This window comes from Aspergillus fumigatus, chromosome 4 (genome assembly GCF_000002655.1).
Source record: "Aspergillus fumigatus Af293 chromosome 4, whole genome shotgun sequence".
Lineage (NCBI taxonomy): Eukaryota > Fungi > Ascomycota > Eurotiomycetes > Eurotiales > Aspergillaceae > Aspergillus > Aspergillus fumigatus.
In genome coordinates, this window is record NC_007197.1 from 1,313,884 (window position 1) to 1,337,857 (window position 23,974).

The 23,974-nt window shown below is 47.5% G+C and overlaps 10 protein-coding genes across 10 annotated transcripts; 5 read left to right on the forward strand and 5 right to left on the reverse strand.

The window, feature by feature from the left end:
* Positions 1–58: 58 nt before the first annotated feature.
* AFUA_4G04680 (FGGY-family carbohydrate kinase) lies at positions 59–2,248 on the reverse strand (the record flags this gene model as incomplete). Its single annotated transcript, XM_077804553.1, has 2 exons — positions 1,825–2,248; positions 59–1,762 (listed from the first exon to the last, which is right to left on the reverse strand). Exons 1-2 carry the CDS (start codon positions 2,071–2,073, stop codon positions 59–61), a joined length of 1,953 nt encoding a protein of 650 aa, XP_077660700.1. The 5' UTR covers positions 2,074–2,248.
* Positions 2,249–2,709: 461 nt separating this feature from the next.
* AFUA_4G04690 (uncharacterized protein) lies at positions 2,710–5,391 on the forward strand. Its single transcript, XM_741562.2, has 4 exons — positions 2,710–2,984; positions 3,082–3,774; positions 3,861–3,866; positions 3,983–5,391. Exons 2-4 carry the CDS (start codon positions 3,209–3,211, stop codon positions 4,086–4,088), a joined length of 678 nt encoding a protein of 225 aa, XP_746655.2. The 5' UTR covers positions 2,710–2,984; positions 3,082–3,208; the 3' UTR covers positions 4,089–5,391.
* A 12-nt stretch (positions 5,392–5,403) lies between these two features.
* Positions 5,404–6,240, reverse strand: AFUA_4G04700 (F-box domain protein; the record flags this gene model as incomplete). The annotated part of the gene is made up of 1 exon (XM_741563.1): positions 5,404–6,240. One exon carries the CDS (start codon positions 6,238–6,240, stop codon positions 5,404–5,406), a length of 837 nt encoding a protein of 278 aa, XP_746656.1.
* Positions 6,241–6,758: 518 nt separating this feature from the next.
* On the reverse strand, positions 6,759–10,170 carry ptpA (uncharacterized protein). Its single transcript, XM_077804554.1, has 2 exons — positions 7,791–10,170; positions 6,759–7,699 (listed from the first exon to the last, which is right to left on the reverse strand). The coding sequence occupies exons 1-2, from the start codon at positions 9,228–9,230 to the stop codon at positions 6,947–6,949; spliced, it is 2,193 nt and encodes a 730-aa protein (XP_077660701.1). The 5' UTR covers positions 9,231–10,170; the 3' UTR covers positions 6,759–6,946.
* Positions 10,171–10,383: 213 nt separating this feature from the next.
* On the reverse strand, positions 10,384–11,543 carry AFUA_4G04715 (cytochrome c oxidase assembly protein COX16). The gene is made up of 3 exons (XM_077804555.1): positions 11,066–11,543; positions 10,775–11,007; positions 10,384–10,708 (listed from the first exon to the last, which is right to left on the reverse strand). Exons 1-2 carry the CDS (start codon positions 11,387–11,389, stop codon positions 10,927–10,929), a joined length of 405 nt encoding a protein of 134 aa, XP_077660702.1. The 5' UTR covers positions 11,390–11,543; the 3' UTR covers positions 10,384–10,708; positions 10,775–10,926.
* Positions 11,544–11,652: 109 nt separating this feature from the next.
* nic96 (linker nucleoporin NIC96) lies at positions 11,653–15,873 on the forward strand. Its single transcript, XM_741565.2, has 5 exons — positions 11,653–12,416; positions 12,485–13,136; positions 13,187–14,168; positions 14,222–14,964; positions 15,034–15,873. Exons 1-5 carry the CDS (start codon positions 11,974–11,976, stop codon positions 15,358–15,360), a joined length of 3,147 nt encoding a protein of 1,048 aa, XP_746658.1. The 5' UTR covers positions 11,653–11,973; the 3' UTR covers positions 15,361–15,873.
* A 92-nt stretch (positions 15,874–15,965) lies between these two features.
* On the forward strand, positions 15,966–18,679 carry AFUA_4G04730 (RibD family protein). Its single transcript, XM_741566.2, has one exon. It carries the CDS (start codon positions 16,009–16,011, stop codon positions 17,875–17,877), a length of 1,869 nt encoding a protein of 622 aa, XP_746659.1. The 5' UTR covers positions 15,966–16,008; the 3' UTR covers positions 17,878–18,679.
* Positions 18,680–18,702: 23 nt separating this feature from the next.
* Positions 18,703–20,443, forward strand: AFUA_4G04740 (RCC1-like domain-containing protein; the record flags this gene model as incomplete). Its single annotated transcript, XM_741567.1, has 2 exons — positions 18,703–19,512; positions 19,619–20,443. The coding sequence occupies 2 exons, from the start codon at positions 18,703–18,705 to the stop codon at positions 20,441–20,443; spliced, it is 1,635 nt and encodes a 544-aa protein (XP_746660.1).
* Positions 20,444–20,925: 482 nt separating this feature from the next.
* csm3 (Chromosome segregation in meiosis protein 3) lies at positions 20,926–22,012 on the reverse strand (the record flags this gene model as incomplete). The annotated part of the gene is made up of 3 exons (XM_001481504.2): positions 21,623–22,012; positions 21,488–21,566; positions 20,926–21,423 (listed from the first exon to the last, which is right to left on the reverse strand). Exons 1-3 carry the CDS (start codon positions 21,856–21,858, stop codon positions 20,926–20,928), a joined length of 813 nt encoding a protein of 270 aa, XP_001481554.1. The 5' UTR covers positions 21,859–22,012.
* A 335-nt stretch (positions 22,013–22,347) lies between these two features.
* On the forward strand, positions 22,348–23,673 carry AFUA_4G04750 (putative NADH-ubiquinone oxidoreductase 21 kDa subunit). The gene is made up of 5 exons (XM_741568.2): positions 22,348–22,600; positions 22,662–22,678; positions 22,740–22,945; positions 22,996–23,198; positions 23,271–23,673. Exons 1-5 carry the CDS (start codon positions 22,541–22,543, stop codon positions 23,352–23,354), a joined length of 570 nt encoding a protein of 189 aa, XP_746661.2. The 5' UTR covers positions 22,348–22,540; the 3' UTR covers positions 23,355–23,673.
* Positions 23,674–23,974: the final 301 nt, after the last annotated feature.

Genomic DNA, 23,974 nt, shown 5'->3' on the forward strand with positions numbered 1-23,974 from the left:
TTCGCAACTACCCAAGACGCATCCACCAAGAAGAGTTCCTCGAAAGGAGAGCTCAAGGTCATGTGTCACCAGTCTTCCACGAGCTCACGGTCTCATCAACCAACTTTCGATATTCGAGCTGCTTGTAGCACTGTTCCAGGAAGACCTTGTACTTGACGTTGAGCAAAGCTTTCTCATTCTTGTCTTCTGTCGGCACGACCTTCTTTCCCGGTTTACTCATACGATCCATGATCTCCCACAGGTCTTCTGTTTTGCCTTCGGCGTCGGCACTTGCGGCCTTGGCTCCCAGCATTGCGGCACCGTGGCAAACTGCAGCATGAATATAACGAGGGATAAGGACTGGCATGTCGCAGGCTGATGCAATGAGCCGTACTAATACATCATTTTGACACTGAGATCCGGACATGAAGATGGATGTGATGCTATGACCGGCTTTATTCATCGTCTCGACGATCTGCCTCGTTTGAAGTGCAATGAACTCCAGGGTTGCATAGTAATAGATCGCAAGGCCATCGACAGTTTTGTCATTGGCCATGCCGATAATAGAACCCTTCATGTTGGGTTCTGCGATGGGCGACCGGTTGCCCCAGAGATCACCATAGAAGAATACATGGCGACCCAGGTATGAGACGCTGGGGGCCTTCTGTTCCTGAGCCATCTCTTTCAAATGTTCGTTCAAATATTCGTAGATATTTGTATTGTACGACTCGGCAATTGAGATCGCCTGGTTGAAGGCTGGGTGAGTCTCGATCACATACTTGAGCAACTCACCTGTGGCAGACTGTCCACCCTCCGCCATCCAATACCCAGGCTGGATCGTGTCACGGTACGGTCCCCAGACGCCAGGAACAAAAACAGGGTTCGGCGACATGGCAATATGGCAAGTTGAGGTGCCAGCGACAGCAGCCAGGCGTGAGAAGGCCTGTGCCTTGTCGTTCTTGGCAACTTCAGAGCTCAGTTGTTCGTCCTCTAATTCGACTTTGGCGCCAACGGTGCCTATCCACCCAGCGTATGCATCGATAACACCACTGCCGATGGCGATACCAGGCGGCAGCCCCAGCTCGGACGCTGCTTTTTCGCACAATGTTCCGACTAATTCGCCCGCGCTGAGGTAGTCGCCATTCTGAAACGAGTCAGCCTTCAAGAACGCTGAAAATAGATCGTTTGTCTCGGGATTGGATGAGAGAAAGAAAAGGCTCACCACCCCGTCAACACCTCCCATGCGCTTGAAATTGTCCTCCATAAGATCCTCCAGACCGATTGCGGTGAGAAAATCCTCCTGCCAACCCTTCACACTCCCGTCGACACCAACGGGCACGTATCCTTGCTTGCAGACCACGCTACAGAAGCTTCGCTTTTCATTACCGGTAGCAATATGCGTCAGAGCATCGGCCAAGTCGTAGAATTTGCACTGGTCAAATAGCTCCTTTGGCATATTGTTCTTTAGCCACAGAACCTTGGGAATTTCCATCTCAATCGACATCTTTCCTCCGACATATCGCAGCAAGTTGTGCTTGGTAGCATTGATCTTTTCCGTTTCTTTTACTGGCCGATGGTCCAGCCAAAGGATCACGTTGCGGTCAGAATCAAAGTTCGGCCCGGTGACAGATACGGGCTCGTCTGTAACCGTGGAGAAAACGGCCAGTGAGCACGTCGCGTCGAACCCAATTCCGCGGATAGTAGTCGGGTCGATGTTATGCTGGCTGATAGCGCGCTGAACAGACAGGCATATGCATCGCCAGATATCGTTTGTTGATTGTTCCTTTGACGAACTGTCAGGGCAACAGTCAAGAAGACGGAGGAAGCCCGATCGGAAATACGTACATAGTATCCCTGTTGGGGCTGCCAGAGACCAATATTCTCGGAAGCTAATCCAACAATATTGCCTTTTGCATCAATAATACAAGCGCGGGCACTACCAGTGCCAACATCTATTCCGATGTAATGATCCTGGTGGATCTGAATGTCGTCTCGAGTGTCCATTGAAGCCTGTCGAGAAGACTGCCTGGAGGGCTGCCTAGATGAACGATACGGCAGCGAAGCCATGCTGGGTGGAATGTCACCAGAGGGCATAAGCAAGCCGTAGCCAGGTTATGAGTTTGGGAGGTTATGTGCCCAAGCTGAGCTATGTTGTATGATATATCTAACTAGAGTGTTGCGGAGGGCTGAGCTCCGTGTTGGGTGGGGGTTGTTGATTAGGATGGGGTAGTGGAGTACGTCGATCATCAATTTTCGCCCTCGTAAACATGTATCTATACCAGTAGAAGTCTAGATGCTTCGAACGCTTTTCACTAGGAACACTGAAACTGAACAGGGGCAAGAGAGAAGGAAACACTGATCCTGAAATCATTAACCTTTCGCCTACCATTATCAACTGCGATCCTTTTCCATGTATCAGAAGAAATGATCTAGAAATAACAATTGCAGATCGACTTCTTTATGGCGCGACGAATGTAGGTATAAAAGGTTCTATGTCTCCCCAGTGCCCCTTCGATGGCGCACACATGTTTACATAGTATATTTCTGGTGACTCCACAGGTAGGCCGTAATTATTTATACCTGGAGTATACCTACACAGTGGATAAGGTAAGGTATCATTATCAATGTATTATTAGTATTATTAATACTTTCATTGTGATTACGATGATGTTTCCTCTTATTGAATCATATGCATGGCATATTCCTCTATATCTTGAAAAAAAAAAAAAAAAAAAAAAAAAAAAAAAAAAAAAGGGGTCTAGCATTCAAACTGTGACCTACTGTAGCTTAGTGCTAGTGTACTAGCTCCTAGAACAGACATGTGGCCCGCCTCATCAAGGTTGGTACCTCTAGAAACGCTGAAATATGCAAACTCCGTACCTTAAACGAAATGCGAAGTAAACGACATTCCATTAACTCCCATCAACTCCCCTAGTGAACACCGCCAACTGCCCACTGCTCGAGATTAAAGCACTGATTCGCATACTGGTTTTCCAGAATTCATAGTGAGTATGCATGCGGCTAGAACTTCACATCATTAGATTCCTCCCTGCTTGATTTATTAAGCTGCTCGATGCTGATTGTACGCTTGTCTGACTTTAGGGGGACCCTCCTTGGTGCATCCTCTGATGATGCCATAATAAATAGATCTGCTTCACCTCAATGTTTTTTTTTTCTGCAAAACCGACTAGCATTCTCATATTCCTCACCTTTACCGCCATCTTCCAATATGCACTTCTCTCAGGTCATCCTCCCGTTCCTTTCCTTATTCTCCTCTCGGGCTTTCGCCGCGTCTCCGTCCTCTGCTCAAGCTCAGTCAGCCGACATCCTGTATTGGCCGGTAGCTTCGTCTCAACCCTCGGTTCTCGCCCGCATCTCATACGATCCTGCATCTTTAGCGTCAGATGTGGTAGTCTATTCTCCACCAAGGATCACAGATCTTGAAGGCGGCCGTAATCTCGAAGCGGATGCCCAAGATCTCGTCCGCGTGGGTCTCTTCACATTCACGCCAAACAACCCAAAACATTGGGTAGGCTCTCTTACGTCACTCTCTTTGCTTGCAGAGAATGAGGATCAAAAGCCAACTCTGCGACTTCATCTTGGGCCCTCGGGCGAGGTCTACCACGTTTCATTGGCGGCGTCTCCACCATCTGCGGCAACATCCAGCTCCAAGGGCTTGAACATAGAACTCCTATCCAGCGAAGTCGGTCCGCGTCCACATCTCAATCGCCCTGTTGATGTTGGCCCAGATGGGAAGAGTCCAGAAGAGGTCATTGAGAAGACCTTTTTCCAGAAGTAAGTGCTTGGCCTCCTCCCTCTCATTCACCTGTGGCGTTCGCAAAAGAAAGGCCTTGTTCTGATAATACGTCGCATCTGCTTAGATATTGGTGGGTCTTCCTCATTATCACATTTTTGGCCATGTCAGGCAGCGCTGAAGGACAATAAATTTCATGTTTTATCTGTCCTATATCTGTCAGTCCTCCACTTATGGCTTCGTGGACAGGATTCACACGGCCGAGGTTTTCTGTCCACGCCTCTCTTCCCAATCAGGCTCTCGGAAATCCAAGGAGGCCCCAGCCATTGCGGAGAATTGTTATTCTTCCTTTTAAAGTTTAGACGTAGATGGCTGGTTTGAATGAGAATATAGGGGATCAATGATACGTATAGTCAAGTTACGAGCTCACAAGGCGAAGAACGTTGGATGAAACGAGAAAGGGCTTCCAATTAGAACGAAACAACAGGACGGTGTCGATGAGATCAAATTGTAGGCTTTGAGTTAGCCTTGTGAAGATGGGATACGCCAGATCACGGAGATGAAGAAGGATGAGAGAAGACTCCGTAGGTGTCTGTTGATCTTTTTCCCGCGCTCATGATCATGTCGTTCTAAAGGCAACTAGCTGCAAAATATACATGGTTCTGGAAAAGAGAAATCCTGGGGTATCAAAGTCACCTTCCTCGCATGGTCATCAGTAAACGAAATTTCAGGTCTCCGGCTAATTCTTCACTTCAAACCTCTTAGAGAGTCAGCCGTTGAGTGATTCTCTGCCCTTTACCCAACGGACCAAGGTCCCAGTACATCACTCCCCGATCGGTAATAGCTATCAGTTCATCTTCTTGATGCGTGAAGCCGAGCTTGAAGCACACAGCATCCAGTGGGAGAACAATCGGTCGTAGTTCGATCATTCCTGAACTCGTTGATCGAAAGTAACTAGGGTAAAATCCATTCGCATTTTCTTCGATAAGTGCATCCGGCTCAAGAGCCCACACATAAATCACGTTCCAATTTGCGACAGCAAGGCGAGTACCACGATCCGACGCGGCAATTTTACAACCAAGAGAATTTGTGGGATTTTGGAATCCCCATAGCCGAGCGACTATTGTCCATTGCGAAAATCGTCGCCCACGGTCGAGGTTCAAGACATGCCCACAGTTCTGAGCTTGACATCGAGCTTCGGACTTCAGTAGGCACGCGACAGTCCAGTTCTCCTTCCGATGGGTCGCTACACCGAAGGAAAGGTACTGCCAATGGCACATTTCAGTATTATTTTCATTCCGCCTCGCATGTGTACCGAAGAAGGGTATCGCAATCGAAAAGAGAAGGCTCAAAGTGTCCGAAAATTGGACCATGCACGCATTCTGATATAGAGTTGGCTGTGGGTCCACGAGGGGGTGCGCACTTATACTCTGAATTCTCTGAAAGGAGCCATATAAAGTTTGAGCGCGGTGATAATAGAGCAACTGGCTTGATCTGTCATTGAAAGAGATGTCGATAGCAGGACCATTATCATAAGGGCTGGACAGTCCCTCTGGACGATACCTGTTGCTACTCTGTCGCTGTCTATTCCCGTCGATAAGTGTGATAGCATTGTAATTGCAATCTGTACTTGCATCAGATGATGACCAATGACAAGACTGTCCTTATATTTAGAGCACTGGGTGAACCAGGACAGCAGAAAAGCGTAACGTACCAATTACACCAGGAGTGTTGCTGCTCGACTGTTTTGGAGAGTTGTACAGAACAACCTCATAGTCGTCGCTTTCACGGAAGTGCTGCCAAGAGATTGCAAAGGTGCTCTCTCCGGCAGCAGCAAGAGCCAGAGGCTCATACTCCGCATGGTCTGGAAAGGCACACACGCGAATGGGCTCATTGGGTGTCTGGAGCGAGTGACGCGCCATATAGACAGTAACACGAGGACCAGACTGTATCGCATGTCTCACGAATGGGTGTGTGGCGCCAAAACCATCTTCGTCCATCGCTGGTACCAGACGATAAAGAACGTTAACGCCTCCTTCTCTGTCAAATGCTGTTTTGAGCACTTCTATCCTTCCTTGCTGATCCTCAGATGATCTCAGCTGGGCCTTCAAATGCAGCTTCCCGTCCTTGGCCTGGAGAACATAAACATCCTGCCGACCTTTCAGAGCGAGAGCGATGTCTCGGTCACCATGGGAAGCTAACGAAGATGCTCGAGCATCGAGCGCGAAATGTTCAAAACAGAATGTTGTACATTTCGCGGAAAACTGTGCACCATATAGCTGCTGGAACGAGCGCTTCATGAGCAGCTGGAAAAGCTGCCTGGTCTTGAGACTGTGCGTGTCTACCTTCAAGCCGGGTGTTTTGTGCAGATGATGCAAAATCACTTCCCGGCTACTGGAGGCAATTTCATACAAAGTTCGACAGGAAAATGCCACTTGTAGAAAGGAAGGCGTAGTCGAACTTTGAAGGACGAGCTGGATTAGCTCCGGTGGAAGATTGAGCAACATGGCTCAGAGCTTGGTTGGTGTTTAGATAGAACAACCCGTGACAGAAGTTGGACGAAGCCGCTAACAATTGTCTCTTGGGAAACAAGATTATCGTTCTCATCAGCCTTGCATCACTCCCATCTCATTTATATGTCTCGGGAAATGAGAGGCTCTGAGTGGGGGCTGCCTTGATCTCACTGTTCTTTGTATTACCGCTCACCATTGTTGCCTGTTTGCAAATCTTTAAGGATAAACACATGTTGTCATCCTCAGACAGCACTTTAGGCATCAGAGCTCTGAGGTATATTCAGAACATATCTAGCAGTGTAATGTTCACCAGTGAACGTAACGTTCCATTATTTGTCTACTGAGAACTAAAGCCATCAAGTCCGTTTTCCCTACTTCGGTTATCTTCATTGCAACTCTAGCCCAGAGCACAACTTATTCAAGTCCCGGCTGATATCTCAAGATATATGCAAGCCAACCCATTCTCTGCCTGACAACACTGGTAAACGATTATTTGAAAATGGGAAAAGAATCTAGGCAAAAACATTTTCTTCTGTTTGCACTGCATCATATATATATATATAACTCTCTAAGATCCAAGTAGCGTATATAGCAGAACGTGTGACGGATTATGAATGAGATATCTCCTTCAGTCACCCGTAGAGCCAAGTAAATTCAATGCTTCTTGTAGATGCTAGTTATATGAATGGAAGCGCTTGAGTCAAGGATTTTCACATCCTTCGTCCATTTGAACCACCATCCACTCCAATACACTTTCATAGCATAAGACAAACTGGCTCAAATTTTGTATCATGCTAGGTCGCTGGGTTCGAAAGTCGGCGACTGCCTTTGCAATAAGGTCCACGTTATCGTTATAAATCCACCCAGTATCAGGCCGTTCACTGATTTCTCGAGGTTCGGTCTTTCGTGCAGAGTGCTGCCGTTTTAGCATGTCCAGAACACTATCCACTGTACAGAAGGTACCAGTACGGCCGCATCCCGCACTGCAATGCACCAATACAGGTCGATGTTCAGTTGGCATTGCCTTGCGAGTATCAAAGCACGTATTGCTTGTTGCCCGTATGATTGCGTTGCATTCATCAACCAGCTGAAGGAGGTGTGATGGTTGCGACGTAGTACCAAAATCCGGCCAATAGGGATATTGCAGCTGGGTGACTTCTCGTAGTGGTTGAAATGGAAAAGCCGAGTGTGACAAGCCAAAATGTCTGACGATAATGCATGGTTCGCTGGGTTCTTCGCTAGAATCCGACAATGACGTGGTTGACTGACCCTGGTTCTGGCGGGACCCGGACGCTTTCATTGGAATGCGTCGCTCAGAAAAGTTATTGACTCGAAAAGGCCCATAATTCCCTGACTCCCAATACCGGTGACATTTAACTTGGCCCCTTTCAATTTCTGCTGTGAGAGAAACGACAATTCGAACATCTTGCTCCCAGATTACACGCCAAAAGTCCTGTGCCTCCATCAGCCTGCTTGTCCCAATCTTCCCGCGGGCAACCTTCGCTTGAAGGTGTAGAATGGGAAGGACATCAAAATGAACTTACATCAAATGTTTCGGGCACTGGAGCTTGCGTTGCTATGTAGCGCTTATTGCTGTATTCAGCCTTCATGTAATTCGCGTTCACATAATCACAACCTCCTGAAGGAACATCCTGCAAGCGAACCCTGGAATGATCAAAGGGATAGATATTATTATATCTGTTCTTGTTGCCCTTCTCGATCCCTGCAACTCGATACTTCTTCGACGGGGCTTGCGCAGACGTAGAAACTCCGGTCATTTCATATGATAGAGCTTGTTTCATACGGTCTAATTCCTTCTTCTCGAGCTCCAGGAACTTCTCTGACACCTTCTGACCTCCATCTTCAACATCGGAAGCGTCACGGAGCCATCGTGGAAGCAATCGTCTTTTGGAGTCTGTTAAATTCTGTGGGAGCTGGAGCGGAATCTGACCAACACCGCCCATAAGATCCATATGCTGGCGAATATTCCCAAAGAAGGGGATGGCGGCAGAAGAAGACTCCGGCAAAGCACAGCCACCAGCGATAGGTGCAAATGGCGGAAGGCTAATCTGCATCGAATTAGGCTTATTTGAAGATATTCCAGGGTTCGATGATTCAGGCTGCTGAACAAGCGCATTAAACTGATTGCAGAAGACCTTGAACCCACCCCGAAGAATCGAACCTTCGCCGTTCCATCCCTCAGCCGTAAACTTGTTCAACATATTGATCATTGGCACCGCATCTTTCATGTCAAGTGTAGCAGCGTCATAAACGATGATGTAGCGGCATTGTTTCCATCTTGAGAATGATCTTCGGTCAATGTCGCTCGTGAAGGTGTTGGCCAACTTCCGCGTGTCAAACGAAGTCCGTTTGAGGAGCGTTGTAGGGATACAGAGGTTTAGCGAACCCTTGATGTGTCCCCTGGCATAATGTGCATACGGCCGCACATCTAGTAGCAAAACATCGTTTCCACAGGTCTCTAATAACTCTGCACATTGCTCACATGACATGGTATTGATAGTAGTCGGGGCCAGGTTCCCAGACAAAGTGTTGTCATAAGTGGCCATTGGATCCTTTTGTTTCGAATCCCCACTCAATGATATCCTATGCAAACCCGCGTCATTCGCAGGGCGAGCCTGAGACAGATCTACCGATCCTCCCACAATTTCTGGGTCAAATAAGTCTGCATTGCGGCTCAAGTGCAAATTTTGGTTCCTTGATGGATGTCGATGGCTCTTGGCATTGGTCGCTTCTCTCACGACCGTTCTGTCACGCGAGTCCTCAACCTTGATGGTGAAATAGCTAGGGCTCCGTTGCTCCAAAAAGGCATTTTGCAGGCCGTCGCCACTTTTCGTGGGAGATAAATTGGTATCTCGCAGTGATAATAAAGACGCTGGACTTGAAAGATCATTTAACCGCAGGCTTTTTGACTCCTGAGTCCACGGGGACGGAGGTGATTGTCTCTGGTCAGCCGTAGTGGACATTTTGATTGCAAAGCTAGAATGCCTGCTAATTAATCTCTGAATACCGGCAGCCCACAATCAAGCGCGAGGCCCTTGTGCCATCTCGAAATGCCGCAATAAGCAAGACACTGGCTTCCACAATGACAATTCTTTTCCGAAAGATATCAAGATTTGATTCGAGTATTCGATCTAAGCACGAATCATTGTTCCCTCAGGCCCGAATCTCGTCGATGAATGATAGCAGGTCAGGCGTAAAGTAAAGCTCATCCAATTCAACGCCACGGATATGTTGAAATTAAGAAGCGTTCTGTTTCGCAGAGGTAATGAGCGAGACGGAAAAGCAAAAAGCACCAGAGGGGGGCAATGTAATGTGTTAGAATCCGAAGGAAACTACCCCAATAGATTATAATGTGATTTCCTCGTCGAGATTTTGAGAAACGGGATTGAGGGCCTTCAATATGGGCAGACTGGAGTCTAGCCATACGCTTGTTTGATCTGGTTATAGGACTTGAATGAGAGAAATCAATATGTGACGAACCACTAGACTCAGAACATAAAACTCTAACAATGGCAGCCAAGGCCGAAACGCTTGCTGAAGAATTGGTCTTAGTCGATTATCACCAGTTTACCATCATGAATACAACTGGTATAAGGAGGTGAACAACGGACCGACATGGAAATAGCGAATGGAGTTTGAGAAACTCGGCAGAGAAAAGATGTTTCCCTTGGTATGACGTTATGGGTGGGGACAGTCGTCAAGCGGCAAATATGCAGAAAATCCATGTAGTGACTGAACGGCTGTTCTGGATCTTCGATGACCCCCCTCAGAAACCTGGAAGGATGCTGTGGCAACTCTGGCAAGGCATCATCGGGCTTTTAGAAATGGGGATTCCTAATCAGAAAGGAGAACAACTGAAGAATCATGTTAGTGTTATTCAGCGACAGAGCCATGACACAAGTAGCATCTGACAGAAAATTTATTATTACTTACAGTTTGGTGTTAACGCATCATGAAATATGCAGGGTCACTAAACAGGCATAAGAATAATGTAGTACTTCTCTAGTAGTAGACTAGTAGTCAGCCCCGGGGCGCATCATCAGTCGCCTACCAGACTGAAATCATTATATGTTTATTAATACTTTTGTTTGCTAATCTGGTAGACTGTCTGAGTGATGTCCAGAAGACCTAGATAAGCATAACTTTACTAAGCTATGTGTAGCGGCGGCTAACATGGTAATATATAGGGTAATTGGGTGTTTAATCTGTATTAGAGGACATCATGCTAATTTCTATGCCTCTGTGTACACCATCATTTGATTATACTAGTAAAGAATACTCCTCGACCTAGTATAGAAGGGTAGAATATCATAACGTGCACTTTGTGATATGGCACTTTATACATGATTCAAAGAGACTAGTTATAAATGGAGGTCTAAGATACCATGGCAAATGAGGCGATTTGGCTTGCTTAGCTTGAGTTCTAGGACAAATGGATATACTTTATTGGGTTGGGTAAGCTCTAGGCTTATCAGACATGCAAGAGTTAAAAAAGAAGGCCTCTCACCAGGAAGAGAATTAGGTTTCAAATTCATGTCATCATCAGATGTGGTTCCCTTATGGCTGCCACAGCTAACATAAGGGGAGTCAAAAATTTCCTTCTGGAAACCAGTAAGAGCAGCGCCTGTATTTGAAAGGCGTTGTTCAGCTATTAAAAGCTTAAAGTTTTCCATCGGGTTCCCCCTTAAATCTCTGGACTCGTTTTTGTTCCCAATTATCCAGGTCTTTGGCCATGAGCCGCTTGAACAGGTGTTAATGATAGCCTCAGAACAAGCTCATCTGAATTAGGTCAACTCACATAATATTCCTCCCTCTCATCTCCGAGGACTCTTCTGCGCGGATTCCTTCTGATTCCCTCTTCCCCATCTGCCCCTTTGAGCCCCAACTCCATAGCTTCCTCTTGTGTGAGTTGCTTCACTTTTCGGTCATATCTTTCATATCTTAAAGCGGCGGCTGGAGTCAAGGCGAAAGACCCGGCAACAATGATCATGATGAATGGAAGACCAAAGAGCAGAAAAGGATGCTTTTGGAGGTTTCCTCTATATGCTGCGCCGATCCGTTCTCCTAGCGACGATGAGGCTGTTGTCGCCCGCCGGAATGGTTTTGCCTGAAAAACAGGCATATTGAAGGCTGACCACTAGGTGTTCACTTGATCAAACCTCCTGTTCAAGCGCGGCACTTTGCGCGTGGTTACTCAAGAGGATGAAGAATAATACAGAGTATTGATTCCCTTGAGTATCCTCTGTAAATCTTAGTGTTGGCAAGAAGTGTCTACCAGACTGAGGTAATAAAGTTCAGATCTAAGCAACCGGTGAAATATTAATTCCGATATGGCAGGTTGCGCAGCAAATAAGCCATTTTCATTATAATTACGGAGTATGGTAACTACAATATTTTTGTACAATTGGTAAACACAAACTGCTCTAGCAGTTGGGAAGACCAGCAAGCAGATATAAGGTCTTATTCTGCTAGTTTCTTGTTATTTACATTGTTCCTTTCCATATACTTCTGATCCACACATTCTCATGAGCCTGCGAGCTTCTCACATTCATAATTTCTTGTGCCAATTACCTGCTCTAACCCTTGGTGAAGATCGCCCGAATTGAATGAACACCATTTGTGGCTCAGTCTGTTTTTAACGAAAATTATCGCAAGCTCATCCACCGTCGTGTATCCGAGACCAAGCCAGCGCGGCACATTGCTTCGATGTCTGCAACAAATCCTAGCTCCTTATTTGGAGCTGGTGGCCTAGGAACCGCAGCTCAACCGGCGAGCTCAACTTCGGCTGCTAATTCAACGAATATTTTTGGGACTCCTTCCACAACTCAAGCTGCATCGAATGCGTCGCTCTTTGGTAATCAGCCGCCAACCCAGCAACAGCCCCTTCAGTCCTCGATCTTTGGACATGATCAAGCACAGATGAGTTCAGGACAATCCTCACGACCTTCTGGCCAAACTACTCAGCCCGCTTTCTTTAACAGCCTCCTAGAGCGCGGCAAAAAGAGACCAATTGCTTCAGTTGGCCAAGGCAGCAATTTCGAAGAGCTGCCCAGCCTTCAACTAGGTCTCGATGACATTCGGAGGAAAGCAAGAGAACTCGGCAGTAGAGGGTTGAACGACCCCCTGCATCCTGCTTCGACCAGTAAAGCGTAAGCTTTGCCTTTGCCTGGCGTTGGATAATGATTTGGATTATTCCACTAATCTCTAACTTCTATAGCCACTATCTTCTTGCCGCATCGGGCGTGTCGCCTGGTCATGCTTTGCGGGACCTCAAAGCACTAGATCCCCAGGCTTCAATAGGTCTTCCTCCAAAGGAACAGGAGGTTTTCGACCCCGACAACCAGAAATTCTTGAGAAGCATACAACAGCGTGGGCGTAAAGTGATGATTGCCGAAAGCCTTGCTCGGGCTCAGAGAGACTTTGATACGTTCCTTGAGGAGAAGATGGACTTAGACTGGGAGGATCAGCGCCAGAAAATCTTTCAGCACTTTGGACTGGCACATAAGGATGGCACCGTTGGCGATATGAGAAATTCATTCGGTCGCTCAACGAGACCTTCTAGACTAACTAGTTCTTTGCCGTCCTACGAAGCTGCGGGCGTCTCCCGCCGGAGTGTTTTCGGACGTTCAGGCCTGGGAAAGTCAGTCATAGGCAACCCTGGAACTGGGAGAGCAAGTCATCAGCTTTTCGAGGATCCCCTGGAACGCAGCGATGCATCTGGAATTAACTCCCCGGATCTTCGGTTTTTGCGCGAAAAAATGGGCCATTACGCGGACAAAGTTCAGCTTTTAAATTCCGCCCGGATTCAAGGGCGAGTGTTTCCGCTTCTTCATGAGTTTTCTGAAGTGGAGCGACATGCTGGTGGTGATGTAAGTTACGGTTACACAGCCATGATCCCAAGGTTGACTGATTTTATCAGGTACCTTGCCAGCTTTTTGATGCGTACCGAGCTTTGATCAGTATCGTCAAAGAACCCCCGAACACCACAAGTCCCTCGGATCCTAGTATGGTGAGAGAACGACAGTTCTCTGAGGATTATTTGGATGAGACACCAAACTCGCGCCGGACAACGAACCTCAAAAAACGCATATTGGAGGGCTCTCGTTCCTTCCTAGAGAAAGCATTCTACAGCGAAATCGAGAATATGATCGTAAAGAATCCTCGAGAAGCGCAACTTGGAGGAATTCCGACGGTTATCAACAAAATTCGAGCCTATATTCGCTTGAGGGCGGCAAGGAAAGACCTTGCACCCGATGGAACGGAGCTACAGATGGTCGGGCAGGATTATTGCTGGATCTTGATATTCTATCTTCTTCGGTGCGGATTCATCACCGAAGCGGCTGAATATGTCAGCCAAGATCCTGGCTTCCGGTCCCTTGATCACAAATTTGTGACATATATGACGACTTATGCGCAGAGCAGACGGCTACCGCGAGATTTACAGCAGAAAATAAATGGCGAATATCAACAGCGTTCACGCAATGCCCCTGATAACACGGTTGATCCGTATCGCATGGCTTGCTACAAGATCATTGGCCGGTGCGACCTAGCCCGTAGGCGCTTAGAAGGCATAAATCAGAGTGTGGAAGATTGGATGTGGCTTCAATTCAGTCTGGCCAGAGAAGATGACCGTGCTGAAGAAATTGCTGGGGATGTTTTTGGCCTCGAGGATATCCAGACGGATATCGCCGAGATCGGTCAGCGCATTTTTGGCAAGGGCCAAGAGGCATCCGGCGGTTACGGCATTTTCTTTCTACTTCAGATTTTAGGAGGGATGTTCGAACAGGCAGTTTCATACCTCGGCTCTTATGCGCCAGTCAGTGCGGTGCATTTCGCAATTGCCTTGGCATACTATGGTCTGCTACGTGTGTCAGACTTCTACACATCTGCGGAAGAGATTTGTAAGCATTTCCAAGCTTCATACTTCTCTTGAGACGTCTACTGACCAAATTAGTATCATTTACTGTGAAACAATATCCCCAGATCAATTTCGGGCATCTCATCACCCAGTACACAAGGGAGTTTCGTACTGGATATGTTGAGGCAGCGATCGATTACTTTTGCCTGCTCTGTCTTAACGCCGACCTCCCAGGTTCTCTGGGCAAATCTCAAGCATCCGTGTGTCACGAAGCATTGCGGGAATTTGTTCTAGAGACGAGGGATTTTGCCAAACTACTTGGTGACATCCGCTCGGACGGGACTCGAATTAAGGGCTTGATTGAGCAGCGCATGAGCTTGATCAAATTGGTCGATCAAGAAGAATTTCTGAAAACCATAACAATACAAGCTGCTGCGATCGCAGATGACAAGGGGCTGGTAACGGATGCAGTCCTCTTGTATCACCTTGCTGAGGATTACGACCGCGTAATTGACATCATCAACCGAGCACTGTCGGATGCTGTAGCACTGGAGTTAGGGAGCCCCGGTATGAAGCTGCAGCCGTTGCGGCCACGAACTGATCTTCAACAGCACGCCAATGATGAACATGAAGAGGCCGTGGAACCCGGAAGTAGCCTAAGTCTTACAGCGGTGGATGATCCGGTGGTTCTGGCGAAGAATATGATTGGTCTCTACAATACGAACGCTCTTTATTACCAACGAATCCGTCAGATCAATCGCGATGCCTGCGGTTTATTGCTTAGAATGATGGAGGCGAAGGGAGAAGTTGAAGCAGGCCAATGGACGCCGGCTCTAGATGTAAGTCTCACCCTTTTGTCACGTCCACAACTCGTCCTCGTTCTCTTCCACTGATTAACCCTCCCTCAGGCTATCAATGAACTGAACATCTTACCCTTGCGCGCAAGAGGCTCGGTTTCCTTCATTCGAAGTGCTGCTCAAGCTTTCTCGTCTTTCCCTCCAATCATTGCACGTAACGTGGGGCATGTGATAATGTGGAGTATCACTTGCATTGGCCACGAAAGGGCAAGGTTGAGTTCTGGAGTGTATGAGAACGAGACCAGGCAAGGCCTAGCTGATGAATTACTCGTCATGGCCAAGGACCTGATGATCTTCTCCGGCATGGTCAAATACAAATTACCGCCGAGAGTCTATGAGACTCTTGCTCGCGCCGGAGCGGATATCGGGGCTTACTAGTGCTTATCATCTGGAGTATCTGGCTAGGTAGTCTGCGTATCAGACCTCAGAATTCAGGTCTTCAAATCAAAGAACGCTGCTTGTGAAGAACCAACTACTCTGAATTCTATTAGTTGCTACTGCGAAGCAGCATCTTGCACAGTTTGGCGAGTCAAAGACCAGACAAGGTATCTCAAGTCTAAACTTACTCTCTTCTTCGTGTTCTATACTCCTCGCTCTAGCCCGCCTCAACTTTGTATCTCGTTCCCTCGCTGCAATTCAGTATTAGCTGGTGCTCTGAAATTGACGTGAGCCAAGCGCAGATACGATGGCCTGCTTAATGCAGCAATCACTCTTTCATGCAGATTGAGACCTAATCCTGTAGTCGTTGAAGACGGTTCCCGCTTCTGGGCCCGAGACAGAAATTGCGAAATCCTAGTTGTGTCTGTACGGTCCGTCAAAAATAGAGAAGAGCCCGGTATTACTAGGTATTATTTATTCTGTATTCCATTCTTCATACAAGCTAGATACTCTGTATGGAGTGCTGATGGTACTACAAATAAACTGATAAACGGATACGATTGCGGCGACTGTGGGTGTGGGGCCAGCCGTAGATGTGACTTACAACAGTATTGAGCTGCAACCTTGCTTCGACACTGCTCAGTCGACATGGACCATGACCACTCTGATGCCTCTGACTCAAGCTCGAAAAGAATACAATCTGATCAAGAAACAGCAGTCTTGCACAACACTGAAAATGTGTCTCAGCCAATCCTCAGATTGGGACCTGGACTGATTGGAAGTGTGGAAGGAGAAGGCCACAGCAGCACTGCGCACCATGACACGGCCGCCGGAAGTCAACCGCAGCACTATCACGCTGGGGTTCGAGGATTAACAGGTTTTGGTAATACAGAAACTGGTGTGGCTCCACAAAGTGATGTCGTTGAACAAGTGAATAACAATGATGTGTCTATTTCCTCCAGTACCAACCAAGACACAAGTTCAAGCTATAGCCTTATCGACAACCCTCCCAATCTTGCAAGGATACGACAAGTCATGTTTGAGTGCAAAGAACCTATTGAAATCAGCCTTGAGGAGTTCGAGACATATTGGCCTTTCATTGATAATGTCTGGGTGAAGCAACGGTCGAACTCCAGTAAAGAGGGACATTGCACCACAGACTATTACATGTGCCGTCTACGACGTCCAACCCATCGCACATCAGAGACACGTCCATTGCCAGAGGGCAAACGTCCCCGCAAGAAACGTGTTCGAGAAGGTGGCATGTGCAATTTTCAAATCAAGGTGGTTCGGTTTGAAGGCGCCTATTCCACTGTCACTATTGCGCGGACACCCGGTAGCAGTCACGTACACTCCCATGATCTCGACTATATAGACAAAGTAAAGCGGAACTCGGGGCTCATGGAGTTTGCGCGAAAGGAAGCGGTCAAGGGCTACCTGCCTTCTTCTATTTACACGAAATTTCAAGAGGAACCTGAAAAATTGATTGAAGCTGGAGGTAAATTTTGTACAGTTACGGATGTCCGCAATGTCTCAGCAAAATGGCGCATCCAAAATCCAGAGGTCAAACTTGTGCCGCACGAAGGTTACACCTATCAAAAAGGGCACGGGATCGTGAGAGCTCGGAGTACTAGCGACACAAGCCAGCCAAAAACCGCTAGAAAGCCACCGAGCCTAACAGGGCCGCCCCCTCTACCGCCGGATACATTGTCGTTTCCTCAATTTCCGTTGGAATTTCTTGACTCTTACCTTCCGAGACCTGGCGAGAAGCGCGAATTGCCTCATGTCACTTTGTCATATGCATCATCAATGGATTCCAAGATATCACTTCTCCCAGGGATGCAGACAGTGCTCTCGGGACCAGAAGCCAAGCTGATGACGCATTATCTAAGGTCACGCCACGACGCGATACTCATCGGAGTGGGCACTGTTTTAGCTGACAACCCCGGACTAAACTGCAGATTAGAAGGTGCAGGCGGTTTTGGGGGCCTTGGGAGAATGTGGCAACCGCGGCCTGTGGTAATCGACCCGACAGGACGATGGCCAGTCCATCCTGAGTGCAGGATGCTTCGCACTGCAGTCGAGGGCAAAGGGAAAGCTCCGTGGGTCATCGTGTCCCCTGGAGCCCAGATCCATCCGCAGAAGTTGATGATGCTGAAAGGCTACGGAGGGGACTTTCTGCGTATAGTCGAATATAACCAGAACTGGCGGTTGCGCTGGGAAGCTATTCTACGCGCATTGGCATCCGAGGGCATCAAGAGTGTTATGATCGAAGGCGGTGGGACAGTTCTGAGCGAACTCTTGAATCCCGAGTACACCGAGTTCATTGACTCTATTATTGTCACCGTTGCTCCAACATACCTGGGTCGTGGCGGGGTGGGAGTGAGCCCTGAGTCAAAGCGAGATGAACAAGGTAAACCGAATGCCGCTCTCAATCCAAGGGAGATAAAATGGGTACCGCTCGGCCAGAACGTCATAATGTGTGGGAAACTTCGCGCTGCTCCATCTGATAGTTAAAGTCCAATCGCCTGCCTCGGTTAGCAATGAGCAGCATCATGAGATCCATGGGGGTCTGTGTCCTACTGTGCTTACCATTGCACAAGTTGACACTACTTTGCATTGTTATAATGCAGGCATTAATGATGGTAATGATAGTCATGAATAACCCTGCTAGGTAATAATAGGAAAATAGAGGAATAAGTGGGATTCTAAGTTTGCGGCAGCACAAATAGTTTCTCAGCTACATCTTTGTGGACTGAGCACTTGAATGAGTTGATCTCCCCCTACAGTTGGCTTCAAAGGACTAAAAATAGTGACTAGTTTACTGGAAAGGCTCCCTAAAATACTTGCCTACATTGTCCTATGTGTGAATAAAGATGCTTATTATTCTAATTTCTCAGTTCACTATTCATGGGTATTGTTGTCTACTTTGAGATGGATCTTTGAAATTTAGAATGTCCTTTGAATAGGAAGATAAAATGTATACACTACCTAAGCCTATCAACAATACCACGGAGTACTCTGTACCCGCACATGTTTCCTCCAATGAAAATACCTGAACAATGACAGCCCGATCAGCAACACAACAACAACAACAACAATAAAAAAGCACTAGTCAAGAATCCCAAGATAGCCTTCTACTCTTTTGTCGCGCCAGTCTTCTACAAATCTTTACTCTTCTCTCTTTCTTCATCTTTCTCTTCCTTCATTCTTACTTGCTCCGAGATTTTTATTCTGTTTGTCAGTCTGCTATCACCTCTACTGCATTCTGTACACTATCCCAATCCCCTTTCCGCTTGAAAAGGTACTCTGCTATTCCAAAAAAAAAAAAAAAAAAAAAAAATGCCTCCCAAAAAAAGCGCGTCCAAGGCCGCCGCAAAGCCTTCAACGTCCACAACCAAGACTACCACTACCAAGAAAACAACTGTTGCGAAAACTGCAAACAAAGGTCAGCCTGCGAAAACTACTGCGGCTTCTCAGCTTAAGGCAACCTCGAAAAAACAATCTCAAGCCACTGATGCATCTGCAAAGTCGCGCAAATCTAAGGCCACTAGTGCCAGTGCGGCAGCTGCTACCAAGAAGCGCAAGGCTGAAGAAGTTGATAAGGAGCCCGATGTCAAGACTAAAAAAGCGCGAGTTACTCAGCCTCCGGTCAAGAAGCCGAAACCGAAGGTGGTCATCAACCATGCGCCCACTACACGATTGAACGTCTATGTTTGTGGTGAAGGTAGCTCAGGCGAACTCGGGCTCGGTACGGCGAAGAATGCGGTCGATGTGAAGAGACCGCGTCTTAATCCCCACTTGCCAGCGGACCGGGTGGGTGTGGTGCAGGTAGCTGTCGGCGGCATGCACTGCGTCGCCCTTACGTATGACAACAAAATCCTTACTTGGGGCGTCAACGACCAAGGAGCTCTTGGGCGCGACACTACGTGGGAGGGTGGTTATAAGGACATTGATGACAACAAAAGTGATGCGGACTCGGACTCGGACTCGGATGATGACAGCGGTCTCAATCCCTACGAAGCAACTCCCACTGCCATCTCGTCCGACGCATTTCCTCCTGAGACCGTCTTTGTCGAAGTCGCTGCTGGTGACAGCTCCAGCTTCGCTCTCACTGATGATGGTCAGGTCTATGGCTGGGGAACTTTCCGAGTAAGTTACACGCGGCGTCTTCTTCCTACTAATTTCTTTTTCTGTTCTTCCTCTCTCCCTCCTGTAAAGGGGTTACCTCAACGATGCGCTAACGGGTTCTCTCCAGAGCAACGACGGTATTTTAGGCTTTGATGTCGGACACAAAGTTCAGCCGACTCCCACGCTGATTCCTTCCCTCAAGAAGATTAAGCACCTTGCATGTGGTGATAACCACGTCCTCGCTTTGGATGAGAAGGGTGCAGTATTCTCCTGGGGATCCGGTCAACAAAACCAATTGGGCCGCCGCATCATCGAGCGCAACAGGTTGAACGGCCTCCAGCCGCGTGAATTTGGCCTACCAAAGAATATCGTTCATGTCAGCTGTGGTGCCTTTCATTCCTTCGCCGTCGACGCGACTGGGAAGGTCTATGCATGGGGCTTGAATAGCTTTGGTGAAACGGGTATTCGTGAGGGAGCTGGCGACGACGAGGCTGCCATAATTCACCCAACTGTCGTGGATTCACTTTCTGGGAAGAACATAGTCCAACTATGTGGTGGTGCCCATCACTCGCTTGCTGTTTCCAAGGACGGTCAATGTCTTGTGTGGGGACGCCTTGATGGCTTTCAGACCGGCCTGAAAGTCGATACTCTTCCAGATGACGCGGTTGTGAAGGACGAACGTGGACGGCCGAGGATCTTAATTGAGCCGACTCCTCTTCCCGGTATCAAAGCATCTGTTGTTGCGGCTGGCTCTGACCATTCAATTGCTATCGACGTCGACGGTCGCGCCTGGTCGTGGGGCTTTTCTGCAACCTACCAAACAGGCCAGGGCACTCAGGATGATATCGAGGTTGCGACTGTGGTTGAGAATACTGCTGTACGGGGTAAGAAGCTGAACTGGGCTGGTGCTGGTGGACAATTCTCCGTCTTTACCGAACCTGCAACGGTGTAAAAACTGCTCAACTTCGGCATGTTTGGGCGCAATACTAGATGAATCCTAAGTTTAGTCCACCATACGCCACGCCATCTTTACTAATGTCGGCTCTATGCGAACTTATCTAAGATCGGTTCTGTACTTTATCTGCACCAATTTGATTCTCGGTACTGTTTTGTCAACGTCACCACACGCAGACCTTTTCTTTCAAAGTAAACTCATAGCCCATGGAAGTACCCTATGAAAGGGACATTGAAAAGGCTCAAAGTAAATCCCTGAGCAGCTATGGCTCATTGCCAGCTATTGAGGAATTATCATGGTGGATGCAAGCTATACTAGGAATTTGGAGAATTGGACTCTTTGCTAAGTGGGTTCTGTACCTTCATCCCTGATACTACGATGGGAGGGAAGTCCTTGCCGGTAATCATCCTAGGTCATGCAATTATCTCTTCGAACCTTCCAGTTCAAATGGGCTTTCGATAATATGTTAGCCATTGGCTTCAGGCAGAGGCATTGTTCATCAGGAGTAGCTCCTGTTCTTTTAGAAGTGCATCCAATTCATCGTCGTCAGGTGCTCCCAGGTTATCAGGCTGCTGCGCGACATCATCGTTATCTGTCATAAAGAGCCCCTCGTCTAGTTTGCGTTGTCCGGAAGGATTTAAATTGACTTCAACACGCATCCTCTCTGCATCAGACGTATAGTCACCAGCAATATCCCCTTTCGATCGTTTTGTATCCGCCATGTTGAGACCACCAAATGCTACAACAGGATCATCGGATTGACTTCCTGATGATTCGGAGGCTTTCAGGACATCATTATGATTTTCTGACGCGTCCTTTGGCTTCTCCTCATCTATCCATTCCTTTCGCATCGCTTGTAAGCGTTTCGAGTGGCCGAGTCGCTCAATTATGGCAAGACCATCCGCGAACTTTGCACGGGGGAATAAGTCGTCAAGCCACAATTGGTAGAAGTTCAACAAGCGTGCCGCGTCGGAGAACTAAGACATTAATGCGAGTTAGAAATGCAACACAGACAGAAATGGAGTTCACTGCTTCGCCCACCTCATGCCCTTTCCCTTTAAATCTCAGTTTCTTCTTGGCTGTGCGACGCAACTTTGGAATACCAGGCTGTGACAGGAGGCTTGGGCGAATAGATTCAGCATTTTGACCATTATTGAGCCTAACAAATAGACCTACCGACTCTCATCCAGCTTTGCAACAGGTTGCCGCTTTTTGGTCACTTTGACCTCTTCGTCTAGACCTAAACCAAGCCCTGATTCATCTCGTGCAGAAGCCTGCATTGGAGCGCCATTATTTGGCATATTCGGCGTCTCTTGCCACAGCTCATCCAAGGCAAAGTCATAATCAAAAAGATCGCCTGCATGTTTTGGCGATGCTGGTCGATCATCTTGTAGTGTGCCTTCATTCTCCATGACTCCAGATCTGTACTTTCAACCAAGCCAGAAAATATGACGTGTATCTGGAGATTTATCTCAAGACTGGGAGTTGGGAATTCAAGAATGTCTTCAACTAGAGTAGGGTATACTGCATCTGTTAACCTTGAGATTATAGAGCAGCCTAATTGGGATTATCTACGCGCTGTAAGGCTCAGACGCGTTTTGACATGGTATGTCAATATATTATCAGTTTTTGGTTAGGCTCCGTATTGAATACACACGGAAATGTACCTAGGTTACCTTACATTTCCTTGTAATGCCTTACAATATGTTACGCTCACCTGGAAATCTCTAATTATACTCTGCAGGTATTCTTCGAAATGCTTCTCTACCTAGTGCATTACACAGTAGCCCACGGTCACTTAGAACTCCCAGTACTCTTAAGTTGATGATTATCCAGAGTACTCCGTAACCTTCTATGCCCTGCCACTGCATGCTGTATGATCACTCCGACTTACACATTGATCTCGTAAGTCAACTAAGGTATGAAATTTGATTAACTACGTATATTGCTTAGTAAGCCTCAGATCTTCTACTAGTCCAAGAATAGTAAGTGTAATCTTGGTGCTGCACCTCTCAGTTCATCTATAGTGACAAACCACCCATTCGGTCGACCAAAAGTGAACCTCAGGGCATATACACCCCCGGTACCCTCACAATGGCTGCTGAAGGCAAGAACGCTCTAATCCCTCCGAAGCGGGCTAATACCGACTACCCGGTGCGTTCAATTTACCTCCTATACAGTTCGCTTCACAGTAATCGCTAACCTTGCATTGCAGCTCATTGACTCTGATCCGTATGTCACTACCCTTCGCTCAAGCGCTCAACTGTGGAAGCAGATATTCACATCAACATAGGCACCTTAGAAGAGTTTTCGGATATGCTAGACCTTCTGATTATGCAGTTGCTGGGGGTATGGCCGCTGCCTCCCCTCTCGCATTCTGGGCTATGGAGAGGGTCAGCCCTTCCCATGTGGGCCGAGGAGGCTTTGCTCCTGTGATGCGACTGGCGACAGCAATCGGTTTGATTGGAGGTCTGCACATACTTTACCAGAGATCTTGCAGTACGTCAACGCACTGAAACCTCTGGTAGCATGCATTAACCCGAGCATAGACCGATTCTACGGATTCACGGAAAATGCCAGAGAGGTCGAAATGGACATGAGGGAAATGGTCGACAAAGTCAAAAAGGGCGAGCCGCTATACGGTACATCACAAGTATCCTCTTACCTACAAGGCGTTGCTGCCAGAAATTCGCGGTACTCTCAGCTTTTTATCCATGTCCTTCCTTGGTTTAACATTGTCAATCACGACCAGGTAAGCCTTTTTGTTTTTCATTGCTGTCCTCAGAATTTTGAACACAGTTCGCAGTTCGCTAACGTACGGCAGCATGGTGTTGACACAGCAAAATATTATCAGCAAGCTGAGCGTGAACTCGAAGCCGAGCGCTTGACGACAGCCGGTTCTCACTGAGTCTTTGTGCTTGTAGAGGGTTGTCGAATTTTGTTCTCGACAATGAACATGTCTTGTGTATCCTTTGTATCCTATTGCTCTTCCCACGTACTCGAAATACAGCTACATGAACAATCTGCATTCAGCAATATGGTCACGAAGTAGCAAGTTCGGTCACGACTGCATGCCTCCATTTCCGCCTAAGAGGCTAGATTCAGAGCGTTATCCTCTTCGGGCATCGTCTTGAGTTCTCGATTCTTTTTTGGCCGTGGTTTTGGCGCTCGACGATGTCAGTAACTCTCTCAGATCTGTGTATATCCCAGGCCCTTTGGACGCCTACCTTTCTCATTCTCTTGTATATAGAAGCGCCTGAGTAACATTATTGCTTCTTTGCGGAATAATCCTCCATAGACAGGATATGGTGGGTCTATCGTGAAGCTAATGTAGATAGCAGTTTAGAACGAGTCGGGATTTCAAGGCAGACATACTCACTCAGAATGCAATGACAAGATGCTTCCTGTGCCCCCGAATCTATCATTGGCGCAACCAAAATAGACGGCTCTTATTCGATACTGCCTTAGAGCGGAAGCACACATTACGCATGGCTCGACTGTGACATACAAGTCCGTCGAGCGGAGCAA